The sequence below is a fragment of the Sorghum bicolor genome, chromosome 10, assembly GCF_000003195.3.
Source record: "Sorghum bicolor cultivar BTx623 chromosome 10, Sorghum_bicolor_NCBIv3, whole genome shotgun sequence".
NCBI lineage: Eukaryota > Viridiplantae > Streptophyta > Magnoliopsida > Poales > Poaceae > Sorghum > Sorghum bicolor.
Window position 1 is genome coordinate 54,096,648 of NC_012879.2, and position 23,212 is coordinate 54,119,859.

At 43.1% G+C, this 23,212-nt stretch overlaps 3 protein-coding genes across 8 annotated transcripts; 1 reads left to right on the forward strand and 2 right to left on the reverse strand.

Annotated features, from left to right (window-relative positions):
- LOC8067673 (cytochrome P450 89A9) lies at positions 996–2,967 on the forward strand. The gene is made up of 2 exons (XM_002437267.2): positions 996–2,028; positions 2,115–2,967. Exons 1-2 carry the CDS (start codon positions 1,042–1,044, stop codon positions 2,709–2,711), a joined length of 1,584 nt encoding a protein of 527 aa, XP_002437312.2. The 5' UTR covers positions 996–1,041; the 3' UTR covers positions 2,712–2,967.
- On the reverse strand, positions 10,865–15,061 carry LOC8083481 (protein RDM1). 3 transcript variants are annotated; one of them, XM_021450415.1, is made up of 5 exons: positions 14,893–15,054; positions 14,689–14,820; positions 14,173–14,322; positions 12,121–12,527; positions 10,865–11,192 (listed from the first exon to the last, which is right to left on the reverse strand). In XM_021450415.1, the coding sequence occupies exons 2-4, from the start codon at positions 14,816–14,818 to the stop codon at positions 12,130–12,132; spliced, it is 678 nt and encodes a 225-aa protein (XP_021306090.1). In that variant the 5' UTR covers positions 14,819–14,820; positions 14,893–15,054; the 3' UTR covers positions 10,865–11,192; positions 12,121–12,129. The 3 variants fall into 3 exon arrangements, with proteins under 3 accessions (XP_021306090.1, XP_002438702.1, XP_021306091.1); XM_002438657.2 differs by having other exon boundaries at positions 10,865–11,219; positions 14,893–15,053; XM_021450416.1 differs by lacking the exons at positions 10,865–11,192; positions 12,121–12,527 and adding an exon at positions 12,601–13,096 and having other exon boundaries at positions 14,893–15,061.
- On the reverse strand, positions 16,226–21,837 carry LOC8067674 (tryptophan synthase beta chain 2). Of its 4 annotated transcripts, none has more exons than XM_002438658.2 (5): positions 21,549–21,837; positions 17,832–18,165; positions 16,959–17,713; positions 16,749–16,847; positions 16,226–16,651 (listed from the first exon to the last, which is right to left on the reverse strand). In XM_002438658.2, exons 1-5 carry the CDS (start codon positions 21,586–21,588, stop codon positions 16,401–16,403), a joined length of 1,479 nt encoding a protein of 492 aa, XP_002438703.1. In that variant the 5' UTR covers positions 21,589–21,837; the 3' UTR covers positions 16,226–16,400. The 4 variants fall into 4 exon arrangements, with proteins under 4 accessions (XP_002438703.1, XP_021304371.1, XP_021304370.1 ...); XM_021448696.1 differs by having other exon boundaries at positions 17,832–18,168; XM_021448695.1 differs by having other exon boundaries at positions 17,832–18,171.

Here is a 23,212-nt window from a genome sequence, read left to right on the forward strand (position 1 = left end):
GCTCAAAAGATTCGTCTCGCAAATTACAAGCAAAGTGTGTAATTAGTTATTTTTTTATCTATATTTAATGTTGTATGCATGTGCCGCAAGATTCGATGTGACAAAAATCTTGAAAAGTTTTTAGTTTTAAGAGGAACTAAACAAGACCTGTGATTCATGTATGCGCAGGTTGCAGGACCACACATATATATAAATTACGGTGTAGTTTTCAACCTTTCGCTAGGAGAATTTGGCCCTAGTCTTGAGCGAATCCTGGGTCCGCCACTGTAGAAGAGTAGCTCGGCTCGGCTCGCTAAATAGCTTGAGTAGCTCGTTTTGGCTCGCGAGCCAAAATGTAAAAACATATTACTGGGAAATACAAGTGAGTTGTGTGCTTGCATGCCGCCTACAACGTGCGGAGATGGGAGACTGAAGAGTAGTGGCATGCGAGGGCTAGGGCTAGCGACGTACGGTGTGCCTACCTGCAGGCGTGGTGAGGAACGGCGGCAGGCAGCGGCTCCTGTATCGTGAGATGGGAGGGGAAAGGGAGAAGACTGTTGTGCCGAGGCTCTGGTGGTGTGTGCTGGTGTATATGCTTAGGGTTTCAGATTTAGGCTAGGCCGAGGCAAATGAGGCGTCGAGAGATGCATGGGCTGAGCTAATTTTAGGTGTTTGGCTTGTGAAATTGTTGGCTCGTTCAAGCTAACGAGCAGCTCATGAGCTGGCTTGTTATAAAACGAGTCGAACTTGAGTCAAGCCATTAACGAGCGAGTCGAGCGAGCGAGCTAGCGAGTTTCAAATTTTTCGCCCAAACTTAGCCGCGGGAGCGCTCAACCAGTTGGTCTATCATCCGTTGGCACCCTATGAGAAAAATAATTAATTTGATGGGTTGCTTTGAGTTCTGTATGTTGTTTAAAAAAACAGGAGTCAAAATATACAAACAAACAATACAGGGTCAATTCTCCGCTCAGAAATCACCCTATAAAAGCTAGGGGCGCTACAAGTATAGCAACAGATAGGCTAACAACAAGACACAATTCGCTTTGTCTCATCCCAGCAGCAATGCCGCTCCTACTCCTCTCTATCATTCTCCTTGCTCTCCTACTACTGCTAATAACCATCTCCAACTCCAAGAATCGCAAGCCATACTGCAATGGAAACTCGCTCCCTCCATCATCGTGGCCTTGTCTCCCGCTCATAGGCAATCAATTCCACCACTACCCTCCCACTATCACTTCCCTCACCGAGGCTCTCCGGCGTCTCCACGCCGCTCATGGACCGGTCGTCTCCCTCTGGGTCGGCAGCAAGCCAGCCATATTCATCTCCTGCCATGATCTCGCGCACCGCGCCCTCGTGCACATGGGCACCACGTTCGCGCACCGCCCGGCATCATGGTACAGCGGACTGAACAGCCATTGTGTGAACAGCGCCACCTACGGCAGCCGCTGGGGCCTCCTCCGCCGCAACCTCTGCTCGCACCTTGGGGCAGCGCACGTCAAGGATGTGCTCCGGTCATCCGGCGATAGGCTCATCAAGATCCTCGAGTCGGCAGCAGCGGCAGCAGCAGCAGGGGAGGACGGCGCCGGCGCCGTCGTTGCCCCATTGGAGACGTTCCGGCATGCCGTCTTCGGCTTCTTCGCCGCGCTTTGCTTCGGCCAAGGGGTCGTCGAGGAAGACATGCTCGGACGTCTGCGAGACCTTCATGCCGAGATCATATCGCTTATTGTTGAGCTTGATGCGTTCCACCTTTTGCCTGCATTCCTCCAGGTCGTATGCTATTTTCCCAGGTGGCGGAAGCTCTTGAGCGCTCAAAAGAGGCACCATCTTCTCGTGACAACAATCATCGCTGCTCGCCGAACAAGGAGAGAGGAGGTCGTCGGACAAGACGCTGCAGAGCCTCGATGCTACGTGGATACCCTTCTTGGGCTTGAACTTGAAGAACTCGGAGAAGATGAGATGGTGAGCTTGTGCTGGGAGTACATGAACGCCGCGGTAAAGACCACGACAACGGCGCTCCAGTGGATCATGGCACGCCTTGTCCTCCATCAGGTAACAACAAAGTAACAAACTTATATATTGAAAAGACGGTCGAAGAGGCCATGCATTTTGATTGTGACACAAGCATCTTCTAACAGGAAATCCAGCAAAAGCTGCGGAACGACATCGCTAGCAGGCGAGCCAGCGGCGATCACCAGCAGAGGCCATTCGTGGAGGCCGTAGTGCTCGAAGCCCTGCGTCTTCACCCGCCGGCGCACTACCTCTTGGCGCACACCACGGACAAGGACGTCTCCCTCGGCAAACACGTGATACCCAGGGGCTCCGTTGTGAACTTCGGTGTGGCTACCATTGGGCGGGATGAAACTTCGTGGACTGACCCCGGCGTGTTCAGGCCTGAGCGGTTCATGGAAGGCGGAGAAGGCTCCGGCGTCCATTGTACCAGCGGTGGCAGCAGCGGATCGGAGACGATGAAGATGATACCGTTTGGTGCCGGGCGGAGGGCGTGTCCGGGCGCTGCGGTTGCCATGACGGTGTTGCAGTCGTTTGTTGAGGATCTGGTCATGCGCTTCGAGTGGAAACGGGCTACAACTGGTGCCGTCGTCGGGGAATCCGTCGACATGACTGAGAAACTAGGGATTATAACCGAGATGAAGGTGCCATTACAAACTCACTTGGTTGTTAGACAAAATTCGGACGGCTCGCATATATATAAACGAACAATATATGGTAGGTAGGCTAAACCTGTGCACGTATACCGCTGTTCGTTTTTCTTTCTGTTGGTGTTCTTGGAGAAAAGACAGTGGTAAGTGCACAGGCTGTAACCTACACCTGTAATTGCATTGTTAATTGTTATGCACTTATTATATATGTTTTAGTTTGTACTCTATAGTCCATAGTGGTATCCTACTACCTAGGATGTGGAGCATGCACACTGTGCCCACCGTAAGGTTATTAAGAGCACGTGGTAGAGCTTCAGCTCTAGTTAAAATAGCTTCATCTATGACTCCTCAAATAAAATAGTTTTTTTAGCTTCAGCTTGTTTACTCGGAGAAATGTTTAGTAAATTGGCTTCTCCTGGAGTCCTGGTGGATAAAAGGGTAAAATATCTTTAGTACCCTTCTACTTTATTTTTTGCTTTTCCTTTTTGCTTTGTTTTTTCCTTATGAATTTTATCTTTCATTTATTCTCCCTCTACCTTATCTTTACCAAACTCCCATCCTCGATCTCATATCTTCTCTCAATGACTCACCTCCCTCACTTGATCCGTGCTTAGAAACCAACTCTATGGTAGATTTTTTTCTCCTAATAAACTAGGAAACTTGCATGTAAACCAATTGGGACTCTATCTATAACCCCATGTCACACCCTAAAACTTTTAATTTTGGGTTGTGCATTGAAAACACTAAACAAAATAAATGGATTTAATATTTGTATAAAATTTACCAAGTTTAGTTTAAGTATATGTAAATTTAAATGAAAAAGTGGTTTCTAAATTTTCTAAATTAATTTGATGGCCTTTTGGTTGACGTGACGACACATATTTACATTCAAAGGGAGCAATCGACTAGGCCACGTCCTTCATGGTTAAAGATGACGTCATGCCCTTCCTCATAAAGTAATCAATCATATATATATATATATATATATATAGACAGAATCATCAATCTCTACGAATTGCACACGCCTAGGAACTCTATATCCATCTAGTGTATCCGACTATAAATAGCATCCATCGTTTTCTTTCCAAACCCTTGAAAATAAGCATCATGATCCACGCCGCCGCTAGATCATATCGTCTTCTGTGCTGCCGCCGCCGGGCCAAAAATTAGCGTTGCTGTTGGATTCATCTCGGTTCGGCGTTCCATCCATAAAGCTATACCTTGCTTCCATTATTTATTGAAGGCGGAGAAAGTTTATTGGCTTCAATCTGTTGCTGCCGTGGAAGTCTCTCTTGCGCCAGCAGATCGAGGTGGACAGCTCTCCCATGCAGAAAATAGGTTGTTGATGCTACACGCTAATCGAGAAGGTAATCAAGATTTACGTATTGCTGCTATTCAACAGTTGTGGAGAAAATTAGATTTTATCCTTTTTCTACTACGTGCAATCGAGTCAGGCTACTAGAAAATTTATTATTATCCAGACTATGGAGATGCGATTGGATCGACACCATTCTTCGTGGTTGCCTATAGCATGCTGCTGCCTTATCTTGAGTCGGCTTTCGATTTGTAGCTGGTGAGGACCTGCACGTTCGCGTTCTTTGCTTGCACTTTCATTCTATACTTTCTTGTGATAAATAAATTAAATATTAATTTAATTAATATGTTTATGACAATTCTAATTAAAAGCAATATAGGTTTATACTTCGGTCTTTTATAAATTAATGTTAATACATATATTTATAATTATCACAATTAAATGTGATCCTTGCATAAACGTATACACATTTATTTCTTTTGCAAGATAAAGCTTGACTTGTAGAATAAATTATGAGAGCACATTTAGAAAATAAAATATGAATAGTTCTAACTCAGGTTTATGTTTAAATATGATTTGCTTAATCTAGGTTAATAATTTCCATATGGTTTTATTGAACTGAAATACACTAAGTTTGTAGACTTTTCTTTTCTATTATAATATATAAAATCCCATAAAGTTGACGGTAGATCCATCTACATCGTTTCATGTATTCTCGTCACAATAGTAATTTGTTCTCTTCTAGTATGTTGCGTAATCTTGTGTGGTGTACTGTTCTTAGTTGCTTTTGTTGTTGCTTGTATGTTTGCCTATGTGTGGTGCTTGCTACGAGTAGACGAGAACCGCTTGTGAGCGCTGAAGATCAGAAGGTGACGACCAAAAGCTGATGATGTGAGAATTGAGCAAGTGTTTAAGGCAAGTATAACTTGGGATCATCCTTGTTACCTATTCACTATTAACTACACATATATATATCATATGCATGCTATCACCTTGTCGACCTTAGCAAAATCATAGATGATTGTTACCTGTATTCCTTGCTACCTACTTGATATGCATTTGTTGTAGATGTGCTAGTGCTTGATATAATCCATGATCTTGTAAGATGATTAATAACTATGCAATGGGCATAAAAGAATGACAAATAATTGTATGAGATCTTGTCTGTACGTGATCACCCGGGATAACAGTGCAACCATGAGGGCTATAATGGCTCTGGCTTTAGCTCAGTATGAAGAACTTTTCTAGCTTGTTAGAGGTTACCCGAAAGGGCGGAGGGGCTGAACCGACACGGGTATAGTGCGAGCCCCTGTCCCTATGTGTATAGGCTGCGCGTCATTGTGCCATTCGGAAGGGGGGTATCTATATCTGCTCGCAAAGGAAACCTTGCGGCCCTAACATGTTAGACGAACTTTTGAAAGGCTTCATAGTGATCCCTGCCGACCTCCCTAGGAAGGGGGTTAAGAGATTAGCTACCTCGGGCGAAAGGGTAAATCATGACTCATGGGTAAAGATGTACAACCTCTGCAGAGTGTAAAACTGGTATACTAGCCGAGCTCACGGTCAGGAGCGGCCTTGGGGACATCTACATTAAGATGATGAGCTTGTTATGTTATTATGTTCATTTGATCATCGTTTATGCTATGAGATTAATTATGCTTACACTTGATCATGGAATTAATGGATTATTTATGCTTCCTTGACAATTGCCATTTAATTATGAACATGCTATCCACTACTAAAAGCTAATTGCAGTCAAACCAGTGTCAGCTATTTGAGCCTCATGAACCCCTGGTTATACTTGTTGAGTACGATATGTGCTCATTCTTGCTATTTCCCACCACTTCAGTTTACTAGTAAGAGTTGAGCAGAAGAGCGATGGAATCATGAAGGTGTTCTCAAGATACAAGAAGTGCTAGGCATATGTTACCCCCAGTCAACCGTCCCTGTGCAGATTGAGCCTAAAGGTTAGTTACCGTTCCGCGATACTCTGATGTAAGTGTTAATTAGAAGTATGTTTTCGCTATATAACATTGTTTCTGATACTGTTCCTTTCTGTTGTTGTATGTGTGGACTTCCTGGGCACACATATAGCTAGCCTGGTCTTGTTCCTTAAAACCGGGTGTGACACCCCATCCCCTAGACTATATAATGAGGGGTTGGGAGCCCCCAATCGGTATCCAATACTTGCCCATCGAAATCCTAGGCAACTAGCTATCAGCACACCTTGTAAACTCGCGCATATGAGATATAAGAGATCCCTCTGCAAGATTCTTCACATGTCATGTCTTATTGTGGTTGAATTTTATACTTGTACAACTTATCAAATTGATCAAACACTGTGGGTTCACTTGCTCAAGAACAATTCATACACCACCACTAGATCATACAAACATAGAAGCAACAGTGTTAGAACATGATTTTTTTAGAAATATTTTCATTTGTAATGCATGTCTTTAATACAAAGCATGTATTGTATGCACTAATACTAGCAAGGGATGTATGAACATACAAAACACGAAGATCCCTTTGCTATGTTGGAGAAGAGGATAGTCAATAAAATCCAATACATTTCTTAAATTGCATTAGTGAAGTCCAATTAATAAGCTTGGTGAAGATGAATACTAATTTCAGCAATGAAATTCAACTCTTCACTCATGTGGAATTAATACCACTTAAGATCAAGTGCTACTCTATTGTTGTGCTTGAGGTCTTGCATGTTTATCGTCCTTGAAAGTTGGCAAGCTGCTATACTCTTTGATCTATGTAAGGGGTGTGCTTAGCTCTTTGATCAAACTCGTTTGATTTGTACATTTAAGCACCACTTGTAGGTTACTTGTGATACCATTTGTATAGTAAATCAATTCAAATACCAAGTACCTTATCAATCCTTCTTTGCTCAATGAACACCAACAACTATCTTGATGACTTGTTCTTGACTTGGTTGAATGTGGAGCAATGGAAGTTGAAGACTTGATCTGGATTTCTTATTTTGAATCCATTTTTTCTTCTTTCTTGATCTAGACCTAGCACTTGTCCATGGAGGTGGCATTTGGTGGAGGCAGCGAGGGGAGAAGGAGCTGATGATGAGGTGTTGAAGATAAGGAGGAGATGGATGATAGGAAGGGAGAAGAGTAAGGACATGCACCTATTGAATAAACCATAGATGCTTGAAATCACGTGACAAGCTAACTCCACTTGTCAAGGTGTGTATGGCATGTTGTACATAAATAGATAGGATCCCTGAGAAAGCGTGGAATCTATGAGTGTGGATTTATTACTCCTATGTATTCGCTTCGTGGCCTATCGCCTCTTAGCAACGAAAAAAGCAAAAAGCGGAGCAATTTACACATTTGCTTCGTGGCCTACGAGCTACGATTCCTGCCCTTGATGCTCTAAATTGGGTATTTATAGGGTGTTGAGTTTGAGAAATGAGTAGTGCATCATATTCACACTTTTTATCTTTTTGTTTGGTTTGTGAAATAGAATAGGATAATTCATCATCATCTTATTTCTCATAAGCTAACAATTATTACTAGTTTAAGAAATTAAATTATTATATCAAATTTGAAAATAGATTCATGATGCACCACCTAATTTAGAAAGGAGTGACCTTGAATTAAAGACGAATGTTATTGAAAAGAAAAAGAAAATAAAGACGAATGTTGCTCATGCCAAGTAGCTTTGTGTGGAGCCTTGAAGGAAACACACAGCTGGATTCACGTTATAGACAGATTGCACACAGGCTCTAGCTAGCCTTGGCCTTTTATTACTGGTCTAAGCCCAGCCCAACGATTTCAAAGGTGGTTATCCAGCTAATCCAAGGGTTTCTTGTTTTTTTCCAAGAACAAGAGTTCCTTGTTTAACTCAGATACACTTAAGGTCTTAGGTAAACCTTTTGAGTAGGAGTTCAAAGGTGGTTATCCAGCTAATCCAAGAGTTTGTGGATAGCACTGGCTGGTGGCTGCCACTTTCTTCTTCCTTCTCTCCTCCTCAACTACATTGATGGGACTTGGGAGAGACTGATATGCTCAGAAAAAAAAACATACTGAACTGACAAATGAAAACATGTAGCTGGTTTCATTTTTAAAAAATTAGCATTGTTGTACAGAAGTTGGACAAGAGAAAAATTGAGTTATACTCTGTGCACTTGAGTTTGCTATTCAGGCTAGTCTCAGTGGGAGTTTCATGTGAGTTTCATTCACATTAAATAGGTTGTCACATAAGCATTTTTTATGACATGGCAGTGTATTTAAGAAGAAAGAGAATAAATGAGTTTCATCTAAATGAAATTCTCTTGGCACGATTACCAACTCTCTATGCGTCTTAGAATTAATTGCCTATGAAATCATGGAATAAAACTCTCCATTGAGAGTGCATGTTTTATTCAAGTTTTATTTCATTTCACATGACATGACAGTCTTGAAAATAATGCTATGAAACTCTCCACTCATGACTCAATATCTGGGTTGTTCATAACATGCATGTTGAGCTGCAGATGGATTGGTTGTTTCACGGGCTAAAAGAAAGGGTGCACCTGCCAACAGGATGGTGATTCTCAGAGCACTGAAACAGAGGTATATTCAGGACCAAACCTTCCAAAGGTATGGCATAAAGTGTTTAGTGTGGAAGACTTAGTCTAAATTACTGCTTGCACTGCATAAACTGGTGGGCATATACTAGCTCAATAAAGTTTATGAACTAATAGTTTAATGCTGTAGTCCCCTACTGTCCTGCTGCATGAAAATAAAGAAATGGTTGTCTTCTAATGAATTTACATCTTATCTCTGTTAGACCAATTCAGGCAGTACATTGTAATTTGTGAGCTGCATATCCTTGTAGGATTGCAATTCTTTTTTATCTGGTGTGTAAGTAGCTGCCAAGGCTATTTGATTTGTTTAATCAAATCTTGGCCTTCTGGCTGTTTAATATTCAGATGTATACCGTAGCATTGGTAGCGTACACAAAGTGCATGCTCATTTATGTTACTCGCTAACATAGATTAGCATGCTATCATACGAAACATCATATATACCTTTCATTGTAGCTTGTTCAAATGCAAAAAAAAAAAAAAACACCCTACATTCCCTATTCAGATAGCAGTGTATTTTCCTAGTAAAAGTAAAAATAGAGTTCAACTTCATAGTATATTCAGGATTTTTTTTGGCGATCGTGCCAAGCACAATAAAGATCGCGATGACTGCTTTAATTGCGTATACTTGCTCAATACAGTTTATGAACTGAATAGTTTAATGATGTACTCTCCTACCATCCTGCTACACATTACGTTAAAAAATTTGTTGTTTTGTAACAAATGTTACATTTTATCTGTTAGACCAATTCAGGTGTGCATTGTCATTCTTTATCTATACCTATCTATAAAGAGAGAAGATTTCAGTCTTTTCTGTCCGCCACAATCCTATCCGCAATCACGTCGTTATCTTTTCCGTTTCGTAGCGTGTCTTCCTGGCCAGCAACAAGTCTCTCCCTAACACGTCCCTTCCAACCTGACGGAGACACACACGGTCCCCCACGTTGCGCAGGTGGCCTTCAACATGAGGACCGAGGTGGTGATCCATCGAAGCCACGGCCTTGTTTATAGTTTGTTTAAAAGTCAAAACTTTTTAAGATTCCTTATTATATCAAATCTTACGGAACATATATAAAGCATTAAATTTATATCTATATCTAATAATAAAGAGGTAAAATTTTAGATTTTTTTTCAACCATCCATTTGTTTGATTCATCTCTCTTTAACTACCGAACAATGGAGAGTTTCTTTCATCTAGATTTATATTTATATATAGAGCCTATATATCTATCTAATCTTTCTCCAATATATAATTGTCAAAATTTTAGTTTACCAGAAAATTCTGTCCGCCAACTCTTTGTTGCTAGGTTTGATTCGAACTACGTTTAGACTGGTTCTAGATGGAATTGGTTTGCTATTGAGTTTGGTTATAACTAGATTTAACTAGATAATGTAGTAGTCCAGGACGGGACAGATAAAAAATAATAGAAAAAAGGTAAACCAATAAAATAGAAAAATTTATATCTTTTTTATTTGGATTACTTAAAGATGAGTAATCTATTTGTATTAGGATTAGGATTAAGATTCCTAGCTATCAAGATTACCCTATGTAGTATCAATATAAATTGGGAATCAAACTTTTGAATTAGAATTCCTATTTAGCTTACTTAAAAGATTAAAGTAATTTATTTATATTAGGATTAGGATTAGGAATTTTTCTAGCTATCAAAGTTACCATATATAGGACCTATATAAAACTAGAATAGAACTCCATATTATATTAGACAAGAGTTATTTTATAACTCGTATAACCACGAGTTATATATAATTTCGAACGAAAGAAACTCTACATTGTTTGGTAATTAGAGGGAGACGAACAAAAAAATAGATGGACAAAAAAATAGGCTAAAATTTTGCCTCTTTGTTATTATATATAATTATGTAATAAATATAGATATAGACTTGATAACTTTTTTTTCTCCCGTTGCAATGCACTGACATTTTTGCTAGTAATGGTAAATATCAGAAATATCGTTTTTGTGATGGCATGAATCTAACTAACCCTATCTCATCTTTATTCTACTATCTAATCATTTTAGTCATTGGCTGATATCATGTATCTAACACTGTAACTGCCAAAGCTATTTGATTCTGTTAAAGCATTATCTTAACCTTCTGGTGTTTAAGTTTTCATGTCCTAGGTCAAACTTCTATAGTTTTGGCCAAGTTTTTAGAAGAATATATATTGACATCTAAAATACCAAATAAATGCACTATCAAGACATATTTAATATTTCATTGTGGATTTAATAAACTTGGTCAAACTTCATGATGCTTGACTTGGGACAAAGTTAAAGTAAATGACCAACATTGACTAGCATGTTTTTGTATGAAACCTTCCTTCTATTGTTTCTGGCTCAATTGCAAAGAATCAAATACTGTCGAGCGCTACATTATATTTTTGCAGTAAAAGTACAGATAGAGTTAATAGTATCTAATCATGCCACTGAAAGTGTTCTCTTTTCTTTTTCAATTTACATCCATAAACACTCCATATGTTATTTTTGCTTCATCTGAATCAACCATTTTCCTCTACTTCTAATGTAGAACTTCTTGACCATGCTTGTGCATACAGGACATCTGGCGTCATATACATTCCTTAGTGCCAATGCGAGATGCTGCCCGAGCCGCTTGTGTGTCTCACGCCTTTCTACATTCCAGGAGATGCCATCCCAACCTTAATTTCAGAAATGAAATTTTGGGCTTCAATGAAAATGCATATGGAAAGGAAATTTAGCTAGAGTTACAACAAAGGCCATAGAAGCACGAAAATTTCGTTTTAAGGCCATACAGGTAAGTTTATTTTTTTTAAAAAAAAAGGTCATAGAATGGAGAGACATTTGTTCCAGGGCCATATAGGTAAAAAGCTCTTTTTCTATCAAAATCTCTATTCCTGGGCAAATTATTATATTAGTCAAAAATTGTAAACCTTGAACCTTGATTTGCAAGTTCGCCTTATAAAGGGGACTGGAGGGTGTAGTACTTAGCGCATAATAGGCTTCCTAATAGACCTAGGGCAGCCAATAAATATTTCATTAGCTAGTGGAAGGGCTAACAGTAACAGGTGCCAATAATCCTTTGTACCTCCAACCAACAAGAAATCAATTGGCCCCGCTAATAATTCGGGCTTCATCTCAATGTTCTTTTTAGTAATGCATATATGGATTATGCCACAGAAGCAGAATGACATGCCATAGCTCTGTGAGTTTGCGAGTTTGTAAACTATTCATAAAGTATGGTGTGATGGACAGCATGGTAGACCACTCACTGAGCAAGCCATTAAACACTGACATCAAAGGTAACTTCTAATTTAAAGCAAATATGTTCAAAAGATTTTGGAATTGTGGCAGCTCGCAAATGCAGCAGGACATGACATACAGAATATGGCAGGGTACTATTTGACCGCAATACATATAGCCATATATCCAAAGCCCAAACTAAACACAACCCTAACCATCTCCAAAGTCCACACTCACCGACCAAGGGTCAACTTACCAGCCACACAACAAAAGCCAAAGCACACCATGAAAGCTAATCCTCAGTACGCATACATGTTAGAAATAGTGCTGTATTTGTACCTGGTACTGTTAAGTATCAAAGCCAGAGTACACGCCACTCCCCCTCAGGAGCCGCTTCTCCTCCTCAACATAGTTCTTCCCCCTGCTGGCTTGCCCCCGGTCCCTCTTCCGCTTCTCCTTCTGTGAGAAGGAAGCATCCTTCTTGTCTTTCTCTAATAATAACTGGTTGGGCGGGGCATTCTGCAGACCGATAAGCTTCTCTCCTTCAGTCACTGCAGCCCTGGTTCGCTCGCGTTCTTCATAGGACTCAGGTGCATCTTCTTTGTCATTGCGGTCTTTCCCAGTGGACCAAGACCAGTTAGCTTCCTCTACTGGACGAACTGTCAAGACAGAGGGGCCACCATGGTATCCATGCCGGCTCAAAGCACTAAAATCCACACCAGTTTTCTTCTTCTTTGACTTGGCCGCTGTTCATAGAGCTAAAATTAATGTTAAAATAAACTCTAGAAACAAGATATCATACTCAGAAGTCAGAAAGCATCATCTGGAATTCCCATCACTGTATTGGTACTTGGTATTTAGCAAATCAAACTGTGTCAGGCTTACAACGTGGAAACCCCAAAATAGACAGAATAAGAAGACCCAACTCGTAACATCTGCTAGTCCAACTTTATGGAAGGAAACACTGGATCTACATAAGCATGGTACATGGGATCCGAGGCCCAGAGACTGGCTAAGTGCTGGCCAGAGGTGGTTAGCCTATGGACCTCTTCAGTGGCCCAAATTAGGGTCTCAGCTCTGACAGGGTGGATGATAGCATCCAGACGCCGGTGCTCATCATCACTCCCAATCCTTTGCTGATCCCACTTTTTTAAAAGGACATTGGTGAGGTAATGCAAGGGTTGTTCATACAACTGCTTCAACGATCCAGCGAGTCCCAGCCACGATGTGAATGGGATTACAGAATCAGAGTAAGCAGGAATAGGAATGTGCTTCATGTATTGCTGATACATTTCGGCCCTCCTGATCAGAGCACCTGCATGATCCCATTACCACATTAGAAAGATCATTCCTGAGGTTCTGTGACAGCTCAGTCCATAGCTCAGAACCTCAGAGGTGCCCAGTTAGGAAACAATAGTTTGTTTCTCAATATACATTTTTAAATCTAAGAATTTAGTCTTACTTGCAAGAATTAATTTGGCTATAGTAGTTACCAAAAAAAAGTGCAATGAAAAACGCTAAAGCCATATTTTAAAAGCATCTTCCTTATTTGCACAAACTATTCCTTGGAAACACTCAGAAACAAATTTCCCAAATAAACCAGTTAACCAAATACAGGTATTGGCTGGTAAAGCAGCAGCTGCAGCTGAAAGCAAAACATTGGGATCAGGTAAGGCAAGCCTGTTTAGTGGCCTCACAATCTGTAAAAAAGAAGAAGAAACCTAATCTTTCCCAAAAATCCAAGCTATTCCTGGATTAATATGATGACCTTCAGTTTGGGAAACTCGAAACTTGCACTATCCAATTAACTCAAGGACAAGACTATACATATAGGATAAGCTGATAACTTTCCATAGAAAACAAGCCGGTATATCATAGAGTTCACTCAATCACATGAAGACTACCATGTTCGAATAGAGCTCTGATTATGGTTATTAAATTGCTTAAGTAGTTTTTTTTCATTTTTTAAGCGGAACTTGTTCAGCCTACTTTTCAGTTGCACACCAACTTTTGTAAGGCAAATAAATATCAATAAAGAAAATTTCTCCAGTAACTTGCTTTTTATTATTCTCTCTATGTTCAATTTGATCTGAGAAGACCAGAGTCATAGACCAATAAGCACTAGTCTTCATGCAGGGTTCTGAAACAGTAGTGTTCATGTATTGATGCAAATATAAATCTTATGATCTGTGCTGCATCGTCGAGAAGGTGAAACCTGGATACTAGCCTACTCAAAAATTAGGTGTCAACTGAGGCCCAATCCACAGAGCACAATACACAAACTTCAACAGTCACAGTACATCATCAATCAGCCATATCAATTCGTCACCTAGTCCTATCCACAAGTGAAACACACAAAAGCGAAGTCATTCACGAATCAAAAGATCTCACCTTCTGCCACCGAAGAAGCTTTGGAGGAATTGGGCAGCCCAAAGGCATTCCAGCCATTCCCCTTCCCAGCATCATCGTCAGAATCCGAGCTCAAGTCATCATCGGAAGATACGTTATGGGATTCCTTACGCAGCACCACCCTCTTCGTATCTTATAATCAGAAACAAGGTCAGCGCCAATCCATTAGGAGACAATCTTCAAAGATGGTTAAAAGGTAACCTTTATATATTAGTTTGTTAATATTAAACATATGGCAGAATGGCCTATGTTGCATTTATGGAAAGGTGAAAACTGAACAATAAAAACTACGTGACCACACAATAACAATTGACCAGACTACTCATAATTGGGCAATCAATCATCTCAGGGCCAATGGAGACTAAATAAAAGTTTCAACAGTCACAGTGAACCATCAATCAATCATACCAAGGCATCAGCCTATCCGCGAGTGGAACACCCATATATGCAATGAGATTAGCGGATCTACAGTCAGCAAACAATCGGGAGAGGTCTCACCTTCTCCCGCGGCAGCAGGTTTGGAGGCGCTCCCGCCCTTCTCCTTCCCGCCTAATTGGTCGGAATCCGAGCCCGAGGAGTCGCCGGAAGACACATCGAGTGGCTCCACCGACGGCGCCGCCCTCTTCATATCTGATACCCGCAAACGCGGTCAGCGCCACTCAATCCGAAGTCCGCAGAGGAGCAGGGGGTTTGGGGCCTCACCTATATGAGAGCGGAGAAACCTCGGGTGAGGTTGAGGACAAGGCGGAGGACGCGGTGGCCGGTGGCTGGTTGCCGGCGCCGTAGACGCCGGAGAGTAGCTCGAGTTTCGAAACCCTCGGACGGCTTGAAGGCACTTTGGGCTTGTGGAGTAGAGACGAGACTGATTGATTATATTCATGGGCTCGGTAGACTATTCTGATGTATTTGGCCCATATGAGCTCTCAGGCCTGGTTTAGTTGCCAAAATTTTTTAGGAAACGCTACTGTAGCATTGTCGTTTGTATGTGATAAATATTGTCCAATTATAAAGTAAGTAGGCTTATAAGATTCGTCTTGTAAATTACAGGTAAACTGTGCAATTAATTTTTGTTTTCATCTATATTTAATACTCCATACATGTGTCGCAAGATTCGATGTGACGAGAAATCTTGAAATTTTTTTAAAACTAAACAAGGCCTCATTCTTTGGGACGTAGGGAAATGTTAGGGCATATTTGATCCTTTTTAATTTTTAAATTTTAGTTAGCTAAAATTATTTTAGCTACTTGACTAGTGGGATTAAAATTATTTTAGTTTTTTTAGTGGGTGTGTTTGAAAATTTAGCTATTAAAGTGACTATAGTTTAGCTAGCTAAAATTTAGCAATTGGAACTAAATAGACCCTTAATTTTTTTTCTTTTTGTAAGAGGAAAATAAACAAAATGCTCCTTTACCAATACGGTCTTCATCTGTACACGGTTACCCGTGCAATCTTTTTTAAGGCCTTTGTTTAGTTTGTGAAAAGAAACAAAATTTTAGTGTTAATCGCGAGACGAATTTATTAACTCTAATTAATTTGTCATTAGCATATATTGGTTACTGTAATAATTATAGCTAATTATGAATTAATTAAAAATTAAAAGATTTATCTCGCGATTTACAACCAAACTGTATAATTAATTTTTCTGTTTACATTTAATGCTTCATTCATTTGTCGAAACATTCGATGAGATGGGTGAAAAGGTTTTGGATGGGGAACTAAACTAGACCTAAAGATGAGATGGTCAAAATGCCCCTATAAAGGACTGTAATTGTTTCTATAAAACATTCCCATAGTGTTTTTTATTTGTTTTTATTATAAAGGCAAAATCAGAAAGTATTTTGAATACTTAAATCTTAAATTATCAAGTATTTTCAAACAAATAATAATGTGGTAAAAAGTGTCAAGTATTTTGGAAGAAGATCTTAGTTATGATGAGACGCTTCTGAGTTTCTTTTAAAAGATATATTCATGTCTAGGTTTGAAACTTAAAAGTGTATATATACTGAATAATAATACCCTAAAAAGAAAGATCAATAGGATAAATTAATCCTTTTATTGAGAATTTGTTCATTCATTTCATATGGAACACAAGTATCATCGCAGCTGCCAAATCCACTGCCGACGGATCACCACAAGATTCAAGAAGGTGATCTCAATGGATCATTTGCTCCATTCCAGTACGCATGTGCCGCCGTTCGCTCCAACGCCATCAGACTTTGGGCACGGCAGCGAGGGAGGCCTCCAGCTTCTCCGCCGGGTGCGAGAGATCGACCATGTCGCCCCTCAGGTACTTCTCGTACGCGGCGAGGTCGAAGTGGCCGTGGCCGCACATGGCCATCAGGATGACCTTCTCCTCCCCGGTCCGCTTGCACTCCAGCGCCTCCCTGATCGCCGCCGCGATCGCGTGCGTCGGCTCCGGCGCCGGGATGATGCCCTCCGTCCTGGCGAATTGCAGGGCAGCTGCTCCACAGTTCATCAACAAACAAGACGCGCGCCAATGTTATGGTGTCGTTCTTCTTTCATCCATTGCCCATTGACCAAAGGTAGAGTAGGATACCTTGGAAGCATTCAGTCTGCTGTATAGCAATGGCATCCATGAAGCCCAGCTCGTAGACGTGCGAGATCAGAGGTGCCATTCCATGGTAGCGAAGCCCACCTGCGACGAATATTGAAGTGCCTCGATCAGCAAGAAGAAGAAGAAGAAGAAACGGCAGACCGAGTAATCGAGGATGCAATGCAAGAAAGCGCGTGAAGAAATCAAACCGGCCTGCATGGATCGGGTCGGGGACGAAGCCGTGGCCGAGGGTGTGCATCTTCATCAGCGGCGTGAGGCCGGCCGTGTCGCCGAAGTCGTAGGCGTAGACGCCCTTGGTGAGCGTGGGGCACGCCGCGGGCTCCACGGCCCTGAACGCGGGGCTCATGTTGCCGCGCAGCTTCTCGCGCAGGAACGGGAACGCGAGCCCGCCGAAGTTGGACCCGCCGCCGGTGCAGCCGATGACGACGTCGGGCGTCTCGCCGAGCGCCGCCAGCTGCTCCAGGCACTCCTCCCCGATGACGGTCTGGTGGAGCAGGACGTGGTTGAGCACGCTGCCCAGGCAGTACTTGGTGTCGGCGTTGGTGGCCGCCACCTCCACCGCCTCGGAGATGGCGATCCCGAGGCTGCCGGGGCTCGACGGGTCCGCCTCCAGGATCCTCTTGCCGGCCTCCGTCGCCGTCGACGGCGACGGGTGCACCTTGGCGCCCCACGTCTCCATCATCAGCCTCCGGTACGGCTTCTGGTCGAACGACGCGCGCACTTGCCACACCTCGCAGTTGAGGCCGAAGAGGCTGCTGGCGAAGGACAGCGCGCTGCCCCACTGGCCGGCGCCGGTCTCGGTGACCACGTTCTTCACCCCTGCCGCGGCGTTGTACCACGCCTGCGGCACGGCGGTGTTGGGCTTGTGCGACCCCGCCGGGCTCGTCCCCTCGTACTTGTAGTAGATCTTCGCCGGCGTGCCCAGCAGCTTCTCCAGCCTCCTGGCCCTGAACGTTGAGCATCGTGTTCACTGTTCACTCACTCCACACTCTGAATCTCTGATCGCCGCCGCCGCCGCAGCAGCAGCTATTGATCGACACCAAAAAAAAAACCGTCATGAGCTACCTGATCAGGGGCGTCGGGCGCCAGAGCTTGTAGACGTCGATGACCTCCTCGGGAATGTCGACGAAGCGCTCGTCGGTGACCTCCTGCCTGATCAGCTCGTCGGGGAAGAGAGGGGAGAGATCGCTGGGATTCAGAGGCTGGTGTGTCTGCGGGTGCAGTGGTGGCGGCGGCTTCACCGGCAGGTCGGCGATGAGGTTGTACCATTGCTTCGGGATGCTCACCTGGGCGCCCGGATTCGAGCTGGCCCTAGCGGTGAATCTCAAGCTTCTCCTGCTGGCACTGGCAGAAACTCTGTGCTTCGGTGTGCACAGCAGGGAAGCTCTGTGCTCTGGCCCTGCTGCTGCGTAAGAATGTATGTCATCAGGTCGGTGTTTGCATTGTCATCCACCAAGATGAACAAGATTTAACGAAACTATAGTCATCAGTAGGACCAACTATTTTGCCAATGCCGATAGACTATCCTTGTAGGTTTTATAGAATTCTAAGAACAAAGCCCTGGTCCGTGTTGTGTTGCAAAATAAGGCTAAGCATACTAAGTGTTTATACACAGCTCGGCCTCACGAGCCTTTGCTAGTAGCACTGAAGTGTTTCTTGTTTGTAGTTGCTATAAGACCACCTCGTCTCGAGTAATTGAAAATCAGTTATTGTATATGGCAACGAATCTAAATTGTTAGATTATAATAATCAGCTAAAATAATTTAATGGTGATCAAGACATAAGAGGTGGCTCCTGCTTGGTAGCCTTTTGGGGGGGGGGGGGGGTGGTTCTAGAATTTTCCTTATGAAGTAGGTCGAGCTCTTTTTTTCCTTTTGATTGTTTCTTGTAAACTGGTAACCCAGTTCAGATCTGGGTGTTCGTTACGCTTTCTAATAAAGCTGGATGAATACCTTTAATTAAAAAAGACATAAGAGACTATGTTATCCACGTGAGACCTACCGATTGAAGTTTTTCTTTGCAAATGGTGACAGAAGATTTATGAACTCTAAAAAAACCAACTTGCCCCTTGGCACCACAAGAAAAAGCTGCAGCATGCAAGGGCACTTTTTTTTTTGAATTGCGTGCCTTTCAACTTTTCATTAATTAACCGGCCGAAGTCTCGCAAGCTACCAGTTCCACCACGCACGCCGGAGTTACATGCCACATCTCTATGTGTCGTGTGCTTGAGATCTCTTTGGCTACCGGTTTTTTTTCCCTTAAAGGCATATGCTCTCACTCTCCCACCCATTGGATTCGCATTAAGAAGTGTGCAAACACATATCTCAAAGCAGTTTCGCATTGAGATGTGTGTTTGCACATTTTTCAAAGCGAATCCAATAGGTGGGAGAGTGAGGGCATATGCCCTTAAGGGCAAAATTAATTTTACCCTAATATATGGGCTATCTTATTACAACTTCTATGGACAAACTCGCAAAGAAAAGGCATGCAAGGGCACTTAGGGTGTGTTTGATACCACGGCCAAAGCCAGCTCGGCCCATAGGCCTTTCCCAGGTCGGCTTGTCCAAAGTGGTGCAAAGCCACTTATTTGATTGTTTGTACCAAATGGACTTGGCCCAATAAAATATTGTGATTGATAGAAAGTATAGAGGGATCTTGCTCAAAAAAAAAAGTATAGAGGGATATGTTCATCTCAGCATCTGGAATATGGTGACGTTATCTCCTCTCTCTCTCTCTCTCTCTCTCTTGTCAGCATTTTATCGAGCAGTTGGTAGGCGCCAACAAGGAGCATGAGTAGGACCAACACGTTTGTAGGCAAAAGGGCCCATGGCGTGGAGGAGGCTTACTCTTGCATCGGTCGAAGTCGAAGAGGAGAGCGCAACGGTGGATACGTCGGTAGCGGTCGTAGGCTCACGAGGGTGGAGCGTGCCGGCTTCGAGGCCGGGAAAGAGGACATCCAATGTGTAGGTCTTCACGAACGATCGATTCAAGAGCGTGAAGCACCGTGTGGTGTCGCCGGAGGGGGCACAACCATGGCTGTCCTTGATCTACTTCGATGGGCCGGCGCCGGTGCAGCAGATTGTGCCCGTGGCTGCAGGTGATGCTGGATGGGGAGTAGAGCCTATACCAGGAGTTCACATCGGCCGATACAAGACCGCCATGTACAAGACCCAACACGCTGACCATCGCCTATGCCCCCAGCATCGCCGCTGCCACGAGATGTGGAGCTAGCGGTGCAGCAGAGTGTGCGAAGAAGGGCCTCGATCTGGAGCTGCATCGTGTGCGGGGGCAGCACGGAGAGGCAGAGCACGAGGGACCGTGAGCGGGATGGAGCTGTTGGAGGAGACAACAAGGGAGCCGACAATGAGAGAGAGTGTGTGGCACGCCGAGCGAGTGCGGGGTGCGTCGAGGTGAGTGACGAGCTCGCTCACCGCTGCCTCCGTCTCGCCCCCTAGACTAGACCGTGAAAAAAACGAACTACCCTTTTGTTTTATGAGAGATGAGCACATGTGTACTTTGACCAGCGAGCGAGCCGGGCTAGAAAGCAGGCCAAGCACATCAAACACGGTAGCCCAAGAAATAATCCATAATCTAAAGTATTATAATTATATCGTAATCTAGATTAACTGAAATCCAAACATGTCTACGTCTGGTCATCAAATCAGACTGGGGGTGGAGGGGGGGGGGGTGTGTGTTAATAATGCCCTTTCACACCCCAACTCAACCATTTAACCATTTTTAGCTCCCCAAACAAGGCCTTGTTTAGTTCCCAAAAAATTTTGCAAAATTTTTTCAGATTTCTCGTCACATCGAATCTTTAGACACATGCATTAAGTACTAAATATAGACAAAAATAAAAACTAATTGCACAGTTTGGTCGGAATTGACGAGACAAATCTTTTGAGCCTAGTTAGTCCATGATTGGACAATATTTGTCAAATACAAACGAAAAAACTACAGTGTCCATTTTGCAAAATATTTTGGAACTAAACAAGGCCCAAGTAACAAAATCAAGCCGGTCTATTTTGAACCTAACAATTCTTGAAATTTGCCGGCCAACTTTTAATGCCTGGCCTAGCTACGACTACGACCCAAGCGCGCATATTTATGAAGTATGCAACCACCCGATCAGAACACAAAAATATATGGTCCCTTCTGCGACATGGGTTTAGCATTCCAAGTCGTCAAAACTCCACTCCAAAGGTGGAAGAACCTAAACAACCTTCTGAAACCGTCAAAGAAAAACTGAACCATTATGCAATCATGGATGCAACCATGGTTCCTGTTATCCGATCGATACTCCCCCAACTATCTGAAGGAAGAAACAGACACAGTACTAAAAACAAAAAAAAATGATATTCAGATGCGTGGAACAACTAGATAAATGCTACTGGATGCTGGGATGTGGAGAGTGGCCAACAAATAGCATCAAAAGTTGAGAACGATAACATACTATACTCCTGGAGATTTGTGTTGGCAGAAAGAATTCTAAAAAAATTGCAGGGGCGGCACAAGCTTGCCCGAGCTGAACCTGACCGAGCCAGGTAGAGAAGATGAGCTAAGGTTCTTGCTCCTATCCTAGCAACGACAACCTATACCCAAAGAAGAAAGACGAAGCAAGAAGTACTTGCAAAGACTAATGAGGTCGGTCGACGAGCTACTATCCAAAAGGTCAGGTCATCAATCAAAGTAGCTAGGATCGGAGTCGTCGGAGAAATAAACAGGCAGAGTAATCTGCTGGCCTCGGATGGTGATGAAGCGGGTGTGTGTCCATGGGCGTACCTTGGGAGAGAGCAGGACGAAGGGCGGCGGCGGCGGCCATTCTCGCTCGACTCCTGGGAGACGAAGGGGATAGATAGTTGAGCTGCTGGTCGCGGCCGGTGAGTGCCGAGTGGTTTAGTTACCGAGTCTCACGGTCACGGAGCGCGCGGGCGGACGCAGAAATTTTTATGCGGATCACGGTGTAGCACTTGTCAGAGGTTTGCTCTCCCCTTTGGAGAGGAGTCCTGAAGAGGGAGAGCAAGAGGCAGCAGAGTGACCGCTGACCAGCCTGTCCACCTCGTCGTTGTCCTCCGGCCGGCTCCCCGCGCCTGCGCTTTCATGTTTCAATGGCTCAGCGCCACTGCATGCACCGGCTCCAAAATTCTTGGAATGACTTACAATTTTGGATGAAGGGAGTACGATACTACTTGTATATACGAAGGAAATACGTACGTGGGTGACCCTGTTGCTGCTTGTCTCCTTGTGTGGTCAAACTCTCAGACGAAGGGTTGCGGAGAATGCAGACAAGAGACTGGGGCTGGGTAGTTGGTGAAAATTTTTAATTTTAATTACGATAGTTTTTTTATTTATATTTGATTATTATTATTTAATTATATACTAATTATGCTTAGGAAATTTATCTTCTAAATTATAGATACATGTCACAAGATTCACGAGAAATTTTGAAAACTTTATTTTCAATCAGCCCCGAGAGAGGAGCATGGAGCACACGCCGTCCGGCGCACGGAGTCCGTGGATGGGTACTTTGACCCGCGCCATCCGTTGCATGCTCTGACTGACCCCAACGAACGAACTCGCCGGCGGCGGCGAGGCACAGGCACGGTTGTTCGCTTTGCAGCAGTCGGCTGCTTTGCGCACGTCTGTGTGTGTGCGGCCGTTGTCGGTTGGACGTTGAATTTTTATGCTCACGAGTCACGACGGAGTATGGACCACACCGGTCGGTGTGGATGATGCCACGTGACGTCGAACAAGGACTCAAGCACCGAGGCCGCCACACGTCACCTGTCTACCTTTTCATTTTTTCCGTTGTCCACAAATACCAAAAATCTAAAACTTTACAAGATTTCCTATCACATCGAATCTTGCGGTACATGTATCGAACATTAAATATAGATAAAAAAGATAATTAATTACACAGTTTACCTGTAAATCACGAGACGAATCTTTTAAGCCTAGTTGCTCCATGATTGGATAACGTTTGTCAAATAAAAACGAAAGTGCTACAGTGTCAAAATTCAAAAAGTTTTTGGATCTAAACAAGGCCTTGGTTCACCCTGAAAACCAAAAAGTTTTCAAGATTTTCCGTCACATCGAATCTTGTGGCACATGCATGAAACATTAAATATAGACGAAAACAAAAACTAATTACACAGTTTAGCTGTAAATCACGAGACGAATCTTTTGATCCTAGTTAGTCAATGATCGGATAATATTTATCACAAACAAACGAAAGCGCTACAGTGATGAAAACTTTTCGCTTTTCGGAACTAAGGCCTTGTTTAGCTTACCCTCAAAACCATTTTTTTTTTCAAAATTCTCCGTTACATCGAATCTTGTGTCATATACATGGAGCATTAGATATAAATGAAAATAAAAATTAATTATACAGTTTGCCTGTAAATTACGAGACAAATCTTTAAAGCCTAATTACTCCATATTTAGAC

Bases quoted from the DNA above. Each gene is read 5' to 3' on its own strand.
- LOC8067673 (XM_002437267.2), top strand. From the start codon at position 1,042: ATGCCGCTCCTACTCCTCTCTATCATTCTCCTTGCTCTCCTACTACTG. The intron at 2,029-2,114 runs GTAACAACAAAG...ATCTTCTAACAG, and splicing joins CACGCCTTGTCCTCCATCAG to GAAATCCAGCAAAAGCTGCG.
- LOC8083481 (XM_021450415.1), bottom strand. From the start codon at position 14,818: ATGAAGAGGGCGGCGCCGTCGGTGGAGCCACTCGATGTGTCTTCCGGC. The intron at 14,323-14,688 runs GTGAGACCTCTC...TCTGATTATAAG, and splicing joins ACCTGCTGCCGCGGGAGAAG to ATACGAAGAGGGTGGTGCTG. The intron at 12,528-14,172 runs GTGAGATCTTTT...CTCTATGAACAG, and splicing joins AGCTTCTTCGGTGGCAGAAG to CGGCCAAGTCAAAGAAGAAG.
- LOC8067674 (XM_021448695.1), bottom strand. From the start codon at position 21,588: ATGGCCGCCGCCGCCGCCCTTCGTCCTGCTCTCTCCCAAG. The intron at 17,714-17,831 runs GTAGCTCATGAC...CTCAACGTTCAG, and splicing joins CGCCCGACGCCCCTGATCAG to GGCCAGGAGGCTGGAGAAGC. The intron at 16,848-16,958 runs GCCGGTTTGATT...TATTCGTCGCAG, and splicing joins CCCCGACCCGATCCATGCAG to GTGGGCTTCGCTACCATGGA.